The sequence below is a fragment of the Lolium perenne genome, chromosome 5 (assembly GCF_019359855.2).
Source record: "Lolium perenne isolate Kyuss_39 chromosome 5, Kyuss_2.0, whole genome shotgun sequence".
NCBI classification, from domain to species: Eukaryota; Viridiplantae; Streptophyta; class Magnoliopsida; order Poales; family Poaceae; genus Lolium; species Lolium perenne.
The window spans coordinates 29,713,553-29,725,054 of NC_067248.2; the positions used below are offsets into that span (position 1 = coordinate 29,713,553).

An 11,502-nucleotide genomic window follows, 5' to 3' on the forward strand; every position below is an offset into this window, starting at 1 on the left:
GAGGTTTGATCATCGGTATCACTCTATACCTTTGTTCAACCTCGTCTCCTGACAAGTACTCTTTACTCGTACCGTGGTATGTGGTCTCTTATGAACTCATTCATATGCTTGCAAGACATTAGACGACATTCCACCGAGAGGGCCCAGAGTATATCTATCTGTCATCGGGATGGACAAATCCCACTGTTGATCCATATGCCTCAACTCATACTTTCCGGATACTTAATCCCACCTTTATAACCACCCATTTACGCAGTGGCGTTTGATGTAATCAAAGTACCTTTCCGGTATAAGTGATTTACATGATCTCATGGTCATAAGGACTAGGTAACTATGTATCGAAAGCTTATAGCAAATAACTTAATGACGTGATATTATGCTACGCTTAATTGGGTGTGTCCATTACATCATTCATACATTGATATAACCTTGTTATTAATAACATCCAATGTTCATGATTATGAAACTAATCATCCATTAATCAACAAGCTAGTTAAGAGGCATACTAGGGACTCTTTGTTGTTTACATAACACACATGTATTAATGTTTCGGTTAATACAATTATAGCATGGTATATAAACATTTATCATAAACATAAAGATATATAATAACCACTTTTATTATTGCCTCTTGGGCATATCTCCTTCTTGTATAGTATAAATTAGGACTTCATTGATCGCCTTTGCCATTGTTGCATCTTATCGGTCAGAATTGTCCGTGGATGTTTTCCTAACATAACTTTCAAAAAAGTTCTAAAAAGCCAAGCAAAACTTTCAGCGGTTTCATCATACAGAAGTTACCGGAGACAACAGTTTTTTTGTGATTATGTACACCAACAATCAAACCAAATGGGCCTCCATCATCTAGTTTCCTGTATGTGGTGTCAAAGCATATAACATCACCAAACATCGCATAGTCCGAGACCATTTTGGAGTCAGCCCAAAAAATGTTGATTATCAAATCATCCTCATCCACCTGAATTGAATAGAAGAAATTGGCATCTTCCGATACCTTCTTCTCCATGTATTCTAACACTCCCCCAGTGTCACCTTCCTTTGATTGTATCGTTCTCTTTGAGTACAACCGATTTTTCATATCTTCACGTGTACAACCAAGGTTTTCAATTCCACCTGCTTGTTTAGCCATCAGATCGACTGTTGCTTTATTTGAAATACCAACAGATTCCGCAACCTCTGCATTTACTATTTGCGCTTTACTTTTCTCTGGGATCTCAAAAAGTGGGTCATGGTTCCAGGAGCAAGAATGTGGTTATGTGAAGCCTCAAATTCATGCACATCATAAAATCCACTTCTAAGGCTTATCTTCATACGGGCGGTGCATCCACATCGTGTTTCGGGTCTGCTATAACTGAATGTATCCTCTCTTTTATCATCCCCACGATAGCCTATAAGTTGAAGTAATTTTATTAGTGCATCAAACTATGATTGCAATTATAAAAAAAATACATATAGCACATACCTTGGCAAGAGCATGTAAACGGTCGTTGTTGCATTGTAGATGAGTTCTTCATTTTATGGCCACGCTAAAACCTATAGTTTCAGCATACTTGTTATAGAAGGAATAAGCTTTCTCTTCTGATAAAAATTGCATGCCTACTTTTGGTACGCTGCAGATCAATCCGCCCAGATCTAGAAATCCATGTGGATCCATGTGGTCCATGGAGCAGAATATTTTCTAGTAGTAAGAGGTTTTGCGGGTGTTTGGGTATTCCATATTGGGCCGTCGTCCGTGGACCTGCAGGTACACGTTAAACTAGATTTTTTTTACCATATCGCTAAGCCAACACAGGACGTGCTGGTTTAAAAAGTAGGATTCCAAGTGCCCTTGCCCCCACAGTAGGTGGGGGTACGGGCCTTAATCCCGTTCTCTATATAGGTACACCGGGTACACTATGTATGTATGCATGTATGTATGCATGTATGTATACATAATGTATAGTGTGATGTATGTGTATGTATAGCACATGTAAATGAAAGATGTACGTATAAATTATCTATAAAAAACATTTTTTCATCTTCATGCACATACATATCCCTTACCAAAAGACGCATGTACATATGATTTTCTAACTGACAGATGTCAATGGGCTGCAATTAGGGTTGCAGAAGCAGGCGCCACATTGTCCCGCAAAAAATGCATGGAGCAGTGTAAATTGTATCACGGACTTTGATTCCAGACATAACTAAACTGAGCTATTCAGACAAGAAATCCGCCCCACAAACTCTGCAGCTTGCAACCCTAGCTGCAATAAACCCCACCTTGATTTCTTGTCAAGCATATTTCAGCGTCACAAAGTTGGGTACAAGAAGAACACACTAGAGGACTATCTACTACCCAGAAAAGAAGATGCAAGGTAAGGCATAACATAAGTAAGACTCAGCTTGCAAATTACTTGGCATCAGGTGCCAATGACAACCTTGCCTAGTTAACACTAGGTAACTGACAGAAAAATCAACATCCAATGCTGCAGCTTTGTCAACAACTTACTTACTGCAAAAAAAAAATGAAGTAAGAGTTAGTGAGAAGCAAGATGAGCCAATCATATTTTTCAATAGCAGCAAACTAAACTTAAAAGTTTGATGCGAAGTGTTCGATCATACCTAGAGCTTTGATAGCCAAAGTCCCTTTAGTAGCTTCGTTGCATGGAGTTTCACTTGGATTTTTTGCCTAAGAAAGTTTCAGGCACAGATGCAGGATCAAGTTCCCAGTGACCAAATGGCTTGCCTCCTTCAATTGTAAAGCCGTAGGCGGGAATCTGATGAGAGAACATCATCAGTTCACTCCTTTGTATTTCCATGGCCCTTCTAGATCCACCTTTCTCCTGTGGCATGAATACGGAACTAAAACCCTCCACTTTAGTCAGATAGTAGACTATCATAGAGGTGTCAGAGGTCTTTAGGACCTCCACAAAATCATATTCACAGATCTTATAATTTTTGAAGCTCCAGTCACAACTCCAGTTCTTGTACACAGCCCATACCTGGCCGGCACAAGGAACAATGTCATACTTCTTTCCCTTACTAATCGTTGCCACTTCCACGATATGGGAGAAGACACTTGTGCAATCATAGCTGTCACTCTGTTTGCTGACTTTGAATGTTCCACAGCTAACTGGATGGCCTTCTTGCATCAAACTCTTCTCTGTTTCTAGACATGGACAGTACTCAAGCCATCTTATGTGGATTGGGCAGCGCTCTGGATCAACTTTCTTTATAAATCCATAGTACTTTGGGAACTTGTCTGCATCACAATATAGTGCCCAAATTTGTCCGTTCTTGAAGTTTTCAAATGATCTTATAAGACTGAAGTTGCAAATCTCTGGCTCAGGGTAAACAAAACTTGTTGGAGATTTTGGTTGACAGCTATCATCCCATCCATCCGCACTAGCACCACGTAGATCATGCTTTGTCTTACCAACTGGCACTTCACCACTAGAAGGTTCTGTAGTAGACGAAACATTGCCTCCAGTCTTACCTCCCCGATTGCTAAAAAGACCACTGCCAAGGTCTACCGAAGAAAATTCTTCTTCCATGTCAGAAGGTAGCGACCCAGGATCTAGCTCTAGTGCAGAGTGTGGGATACCTTGCACATCAGCTTCTGCCAACATATGAAAGGGAATACTGTGTGAAAATTTGAGCGTGTCACCATCAGGAATCAGACATGGTTCTTTGCTATCCGATCGCACAAATAAGCTCACAAAACCTTTGAGTTTTACTAATGGAATCACATATGTGCCAGTACCCGCAACAAACTCTGATTGTACTTCTACAATGTCATAACTGCAGAGCTGATGATCATTGGCACTCCAATTGATGTGCCATCTCTTGAAGATGGCCCATACTTCACCTTTCCTTGGATAGATCTCAAAGCTGTTTCTCTTCCTCCCTTTTGCCCAGGAAACAACATGGGAAAACATATTTTTATCTTCAGTTAATTTTGTTTTTCCAATTCTAAAACTACCACAAGCAGCAGGCAGCTCTTCAGAAGACCATGCCTTCTGAGCATCATTCTGAGGATCAAACTCAAGCCAAGTGAACTGCAGCATAAAGTTTGGAGAGTAAACCTCCTTAATTTTGGCATAATACCTCGGCATGGAATTGTAATCATCATAAACTGCCCATATCTGATCAACCTTGAATCGATCTGCATCCCTTTCTTTCTCAAAGTCATAAAATTCTGGATCTGGGTATGAAACACCTTCGAAGGGAATACTTACGTCTGCAGACCTTGTTGCTCCATTCCCTGCAGCATTAGGCATTTCGTCTTCTTTACGTATTCCTTCTTTCACGTTGTGATCTGAGCCATTGACAACCTCTCCATTTTCATTTGTAGTCTTATCTGTTTTGGGGATACTAGATCTTTGTTCGCTATACCCATTACTGGCTACATTTATTGTTTCACCACTTTTACCAGCATTACAAGAAGAATATCCTTTACTTATCTTTCTTGTCACAGGAGAATAAGTAGGATTATCACTGCCATTTGTACAGCCAGCAAGATCACCTTTACTCACAGCATTATTTTCCTTCTTGCTTGATCTCTTCAAAATCTTTGATCCTGCACCGAATGGTGGTTTCTCACACTGTTTCTGTTGGGTAGCAACAGGAATTTGGTGATAGGAACATTCTGAGATTGCCTTGAACTCTTACGAGAACTCGAAATTGGAGATTCAGTTCTAACTGCACCGCTTTGTTGATTGAATGCTGCTGCTGATACCTTCTTGCTATTGCATGTCCCAGCTCTAGCTGTGAAACTCCCATCTGCAGTTCCATTCTTGTTGCTATCACTTGCAGCTTGAGAAGTCGCAGTATTCTTTGATTGTGCATCAGATTGGAGTTTCTGAGACTCAACAGGAGTTTGCTGACCAGGAACATTCCGAGATTGCTGCTGCTGGTGAGTAGCATGAGTTTGATGACCAGTGACAGGGTTTTGCCAGCCAGGAACACTATGATATTTCTGTTTCTCATTAGTGACATGAGCTTGCTGACTAGGAGGGAACTTTTGTGTTTGAGTCCCAGATCCACTCCATGTATATGGTTCCTCCCCTCGGACAGGAACAGGTCTCTTGGAAAAATCTGGAATGTTCTCCTTGTTGACTTTCTTAGCATCAGTTTTCTTTGGTGTCTGTCGTCTCTTCTTTTGTGAAGGGGCAGAAGTTGCAAAAACTGATTTCCTTTTCTTGTCATGGAAAGAGCGCTTTACTTGGTCTGTCAGTGTCATGTGTGCTTCACCAATTAACTTAAAAGCAGCTTCAGCACCTGCAAACTTGTTCTTATCTGGATGAAGTAAAAGAGCAAGTTTGCGGTACTGTTTCTTGAGTAACACATTATCTGCAGTTGGCTCTACTTGAAGAATCCCATACCAGTCTGTCTCCCCATTGATCCTAACAGAAGTACAACAGTGAACTTCACAAACAGCAAGCAGTTGAGAAATGTTTTCTATCCCAGGGAAGAGCCGCTGAGCCTTAAGAGCCATCCTTTTAGCACTAACATAGTCTGCATTCCGTAGCTTTATTTCAGCTGCATCCTTGGCCCATGAAGCTTCATCCTTGTTGCATTCCATTTATGATGAACTGAAAAAGAGAAACAGGTGGAGTAATCTAACAGAGTATCATGTAACTTGTCTTCATCAAGCTCCTGCACAAGAAATATGTTCCAATTATAGGAAAATAATTATATTCAGTGCTAGAGTGCAAGAGTTATTACTACCTTTTAGAACCTTGCAAACTTAATGTCACAAGAACAGAAAAAACAAAGATGAGAATTGTTAACTCACTGAGAAATAGGAAGAGGAAAGTAGAGAATGCCATTTTGAGTTCTTGAATTTGTGTAACGTGTATAAGTTTGACAATAGATGTGCAAATCACCCTTAATTAGCAAGTAATGTTCATGTGACCCTTTGAGCATGTTTCAGCCAATGCTACTTAGATCAATCAGGAGCTTGTAAATGTCCAATGACATGTATAAAGAAAAAAATGTTTTGGATATTTGTTGAATTGTCGAGTTAAAGAACCCAAGTAACACACACACAAATTTTGAGGCCCACATTGCACCATGCTCTAAAAGAAGTAGCAGTAATAATGCCAAAACATGTCGCTGTTTTTAATTTGAGGAATGCCAGAGTTTGCAAAATGCTAAAGTTTGTAATTGCAGTTACTTCACGATGCATAAGTGGACATAATCACATATTGGGTGGGCAAGGGCTTCTTAGGTGCTAATGGATGGCTAAATCATGTAATGCAACCCGGTGGCACATCCCATGATATTTTTTCGAGAAAATGCAAAACATGCATCTCGATATGTTAAATCAAAATACTTATTTAGAACATCTAAGATACACGGATTACAACAGTAAACAGGGAACTAAATAGCATCCCACCCCAGAATGACAAGATGCAGTCCTACTGCTCCTGCCCTCGCCCAGGCAAAAGCCTCATCCTTTATGGCGAGCAAGAGCTGTGCAATATCAGATGCGCGCCAGCAAAAACACAATATGTCCCATAATTTTATTAGCTCTTTATTTTGGGTCTTTTTTTTTTCCTTTTTCATGCAGTTTTCTAAAGTTGCATCTTCATTTAGGCTAGTAACAACAGTGTTTTAATTTTATCTTTTACCCATTTTCAATCTCCACTAATATGAAAGTGAGGCATATTCATCTCCTGTTTATGAATAAATAAAATAAACAAATAATCTGTATTAAAATGAAAAATAAATCCATGCAAAGGTAAATGTACAAACATATCTTGATAAATATGTATGTACCAGTTATCTTCTAACTTTAGTTATAATATGTACCATTATTGAGTTTGAGTTCACTTAATTACCACTAATTCATTCCCATACTCTCATATATATATATATATATCACTTCCACTACAGCTGGTAGGTGACCTTCCGTTTTATCCCATCACAGAAAATCAGATATCCCATCAAAGAAAAGCTTTCCTCACCCATCCCATGATCTACCTCAAATCACTCGGCAGTTCCTCAATTTCTAAATGCTTCAAAGGAAACATAGTCTCCTCCTCTCACCACACCAGATATATTGGACACAGAGACGTATGGAGCTATGGCGTATGGAAGACGGGCCAGGCAACCTCCATGATTGGGTTGTTGTGTTATTGCAGAGGTGGTTTGTGGCTGTCCATGGAAGAACAGAACATGTTAAAATAAATGTGCAAAATTGTGGTGTGCATATTACCACTCTTGAAATTGCCTTGTATGTCAAAGATGGAATACTATAAAGGCTAGTGCACGAACTCGGAAGGTTGAACAAAAAAAAGATTATCAGTTTTGGGTGAACCGGAACAAAAAGATGGTAATATAGCTAAATTCCTTTAGTTTATTAAGACTCGGTGCATATATCTAAGAATCCCCAAAATCAGGGTCAGTGAGGTTTGGGTGGGTGGAGAGATTGGATCAACCCAAACCAATGCTGGATTCGATCCATATCTGGATTTGATCCCATCAAAACGAACAAGGCCTTAGTTTTTTAACCACTCGGTGCATATATCTAAGAATCCCCAAAATCAGGGTTTAGGGCAACCCTCCTCTAATAATTTAACCAAGTGGTGGCTCCTCTAATGTTCTTTTGCTTAAGCGTGATATATTCTCAGATCCACCACCATCTTCCGTACCAATAAACCAACCACAATGACCACGAAAAAAAAAGGCAAGCGATACCTACCATTAATCACAATCGCACATTTTGCTCAGTCGCGGCATTTCGTCGAGCAGGTGAGCGCCCTGCTCGAAAACATCGAGGCAAGAACAGGCATGCCACCGTTGTCCAAAAACCACTAAAATCGCAAAGATGAAAAGAGAGGAAGGGAAGACAACCGGGGAATCGAGAAACACACCGTGAAGTCAATGACAGCGGCGGAGGCAGAGAACGGCCTGGCGCGGTGGAGGGGTGGCCGGGCGGATGAGAGATGGAGTCGAGGGGCGGGGTGCTTTACTGCTATCACAGGGCCGTACCTGACAAAATAGAGGCCCTGTGCGAAACAAAAAAAATTAGGCCCTTAATGTAACCTTAATGTAACCATTGGTAATAAAGTAAAACATGATTTCATAGTCCATGTAAGTTTATTGGGTTTTTAGGAAAAAACCTAAGAATTAGGCATAATTTGCCTGCTGCCTTACGTGAATTAGTTTCTAGAAATCAGTGTCTCTCTCCCTTTTAAATTAGGCGCCAAAGCATGTGGCTTGCCATGCAAACTCTTGGGCTTTTCTTTCCTTGGTCATACAACCTTTGCTAATAAGCCCAAAATAAACCGAGACGGAGGAGTATACTCCATCCGTACCGATTTATTAGGCCGATACGCAATTCAATTAAATATTTGACTGTAAATTTGATGAACAAATTATAAATTATATGTTTCAAAAATTCTACCAATCAATTCTATTCGAAAGATGTTTATAATAATATAATCTTTCTAACATAGAATTTATATTTTATTGATTAAATTTATAGTTAAACTGTTTTCTTGAGCTTGAGCACATGTCAGCCTAATAAACCAGTATGGAGGGAGTATGTCACGTTGGGGCCTTGGTGGTACATTTTTTGGAATTTCTTTTTAACACCTTAACAAAAAGAGATTATGAATTCAAAAGTACTAGGAGTACTACTTCGGGACAAACTACTACCAAACATCTGAAGTTAATTGGGTAGCCGAACATAATAGGGAGACGAATAAAGAAGAAAGAAAGAGTTGCACGCGTGGGGGCCTCCCTCTGGACTTAATTCCGTGGCAGAGTCCAATGGAGTACTAGTACAGTAATGCTCAACAAATTGATTAGCCTCAATTAAACCAGTCATTAGCAGTACTTAAATAGGAGTAGTTTGGAGGCCCTCCTAATTTGGGGCCCTGTGCGGTCGCTCACTCTGCACATGCGTCAAATACGGCCCTGCTGCTATGGCTTGTTCGCGGCTTCGTGCGCCATTCTTCCGCTCTGCGTTGGCGGCGTATCTAGATTCTTGGGATGTTTCGTAGGGGGCGGGGGAGGGAAATTTCGCATGGTTTCCCTCCAAAACGAAAATCCCTGGCCTCCGCTTTCTCTTGCCCCGTCTTCCCGCTCCCCTACCAAAGTTTGCTAGCTTGCCGTTTTTAACTTACAAATTCAATTCGGCTGCGTTCTGTAGGCTCCCTCCACCCAACAACAACAACAACAATAACCAAACCTTTCAGTCCCAAACAAGTCCCTCCACCCAAAAAAACTAATTATTAAAATTACTACCTCCGCTTCATATTAATTCTAATACAGTATAGATGTATCTAGACACATTTAGTTCTAGATACATCCATATTAAAGTCAATTAATATGAATCGGAGGAAGTAGTATTTTTTTGCATGACATCTCGATTATTTATGTGCCTTCGTACAATTTCTTGAAAAAACGATATTTTTTTTGGTTGATGTAAAAAAGGATAAATCATGTCTCACAAAAAGCTTATTTTTAACACCAATTTTTGTCTTTTTATATGACCCGAACGACAAGTCAATTTTTCATTAAAAAAACTTTGTACGCACGTAGCACGTGAAGATGTACACATGCGTTTTTCATTTAGAATTTTTTACCATTTTAAAATATATAAAAATTAAATTTAGAAGCCAAAACATCAGTTTTTACTTCACTTTTTTAGTTATATTCATATTTGGCACCTAAAAGATTTAATTTGCCACACATTTTATATTTTTATAAAAAATCACGAAAACGTAAAAACATTTGTGTTTTAATGCATTCATAGAAAAGAGGTTATATGTATTGAGAATAAAAAAATTATCATTATTCATTAACAGTGAGCTAAAGGTCAATATATGTAGTGTGGCAATATGCAGATAACCCCATATAAAATATCGATATATAAGAAGATGGTATATTCATCTCTAACACAACCATCACCCTTCCTCAAACTCATGGTGGATTAACAACATTGAGTTTGAGAGGAAGAACTCATGATATGCTCTAATCACTAGTAGGGAAATGGTCATAGGAGTAAGCTTATTGGGAGCGGACCAATTCCAGCAACACGCGACTAATATGCATGTAGTGACTAGTAAATGGGCCCCGGCCACCTCCTGGTCCAAAACTTATCCGCGGCGTGCCGTACTGGCGACACGCGACTGATACGCGCATAGTGGCAGCGTGCCAAAGTTAGCAGCCGCGTGCACGTTTAGGCGAGAAAATTGTGCGCGGCCACTACTAGCGCGGGAAAGAAGCGCGCAATTTTGCCGCGCCCATGGGAAGGTTATGCGCGCTATATAAAAGGGACACCGCGCGCCGCCCCCGCCCGCACCGTCTCGTCTTCGCCTTGTAACAACTCGCACACGTCTCGTCTTCTCCCACACCGCGCGCATGCGTCTCGTCCTCTGCAGCCCACCGCGTTGCGTCATCGCTGTGTCGCGCCATGCCGCGCCGCTCGAACGCCACCGGCTACACTGGCATGCGGGAGCGCCCCGGTGGCGCGTTCTACGCGGAAATCCGTTCCGGTCTGAAACGGATCAAACTCGGCACGTACGAGGCGGCGCGCGCCTACGACGTTGTGGCCTAGCGCCTCGGCCGCCCGCGCTCACGAATGAACTTCCAGGACATCTGGACGCGTGAGTAGGCGGAGGATCTAGCGCCGCCTCCATGCCTCGTCACCGCCGAGGATAGGTGCCACCACAAGGCTCTGCAGCGGCGGCTCTACCACGTTGTCGAGGATGAGTGCCTCATGGAGGAGTGGAAGAGGCGCTTGCCGGAGGACGTCCAGGCGATGCACGCCTTCTACGTTGAGTGCACGGGTGCCTAAGGCGAGCCGCATGGCGAGTAGGATCGACAAGGTCGAGGGCCGCGCCTTCATCCTGGCGCATGAGGCTGACCCTCAGACAATCAGCAACAACGACGACAGGTGGATGGACCTGTTCTCCACCAGGCCGGTGCCCGACACCACCGTGTCTGCAGGATCGGACAGGAGCGACTAGTGTGTAATCGACGCCGGTGTGTATATATATATTATGTGTTATCGAACTAGATCTATATAATATTACTATATATTTTTGCCCAGAGCACTTTTGTATAATTATGCATGTGCTGTGTTTCCTATTTCAAAATTAAAACACTAACAAATTTGGAGTAAATTAAAAATAAAACGTACGGTAAGCCACGTGTAGAGTTTCGGCGCGCTGCCAGTAAGTTAGTAAGTTAATAGCGGCAATCCCTATTCATCGCTTATAGCGATGTGTATCTGGAGCGCCGCACAGAGATAAAATTTCTTGGGCCAGCCCACTACTAGCGATAGAACTATTTTCGGTTTTTCCTGCTGATCAGGTCCTTGTCTGCCTCGTGGTTTTCTCCGGTTTTTATTCTTACTGCTCATTTTTCTTCTACGGTTTTTACTTTTTATGACGGTTTTCATCTCCAGTTTTTACATCTTTTTTCTATCAATAATTTCAAAATCTGAACAATTTTTTGAAATATATTTATTTTTAAATTTGATTT

The 11,502-nt window shown here is 41.2% G+C and overlaps 1 protein-coding gene and 1 pseudogene across 1 annotated transcript; one reads left to right on the top strand and one right to left on the bottom strand.

Annotated features, from left to right (window-relative positions):
- Positions 1 to 2,338: 2,338 nt before the first annotated feature.
- On the bottom strand, positions 2,339 to 7,985 carry LOC127298665 (uncharacterized; annotated as a pseudogene).
- Positions 7,986 to 10,429: 2,444 nt separating this feature from the next.
- On the top strand, positions 10,430 to 10,813 carry LOC127303129 (uncharacterized). Its single transcript, XM_051333904.1, has 2 exons — positions 10,430 to 10,561; positions 10,631 to 10,813. Exons 1-2 carry the CDS (start codon positions 10,430 to 10,432, stop codon positions 10,811 to 10,813), a joined length of 315 nt encoding a protein of 104 aa, XP_051189864.1.
- Positions 10,814 to 11,502: the final 689 nt, after the last annotated feature.

Bases quoted from the DNA above. Each gene is read 5' to 3' on its own strand.
- LOC127303129 (XM_051333904.1), top strand. From the start codon at position 10,430: ATGCCGCGCCGCTCGAACGCCACCGGCTACACTGGCATGCGGGAGCGC. The intron at 10,562-10,630 runs GTTGTGGCCTAG...ACGCGTGAGTAG, and splicing joins AGGCGGCGCGCGCCTACGAC to GCGGAGGATCTAGCGCCGCC.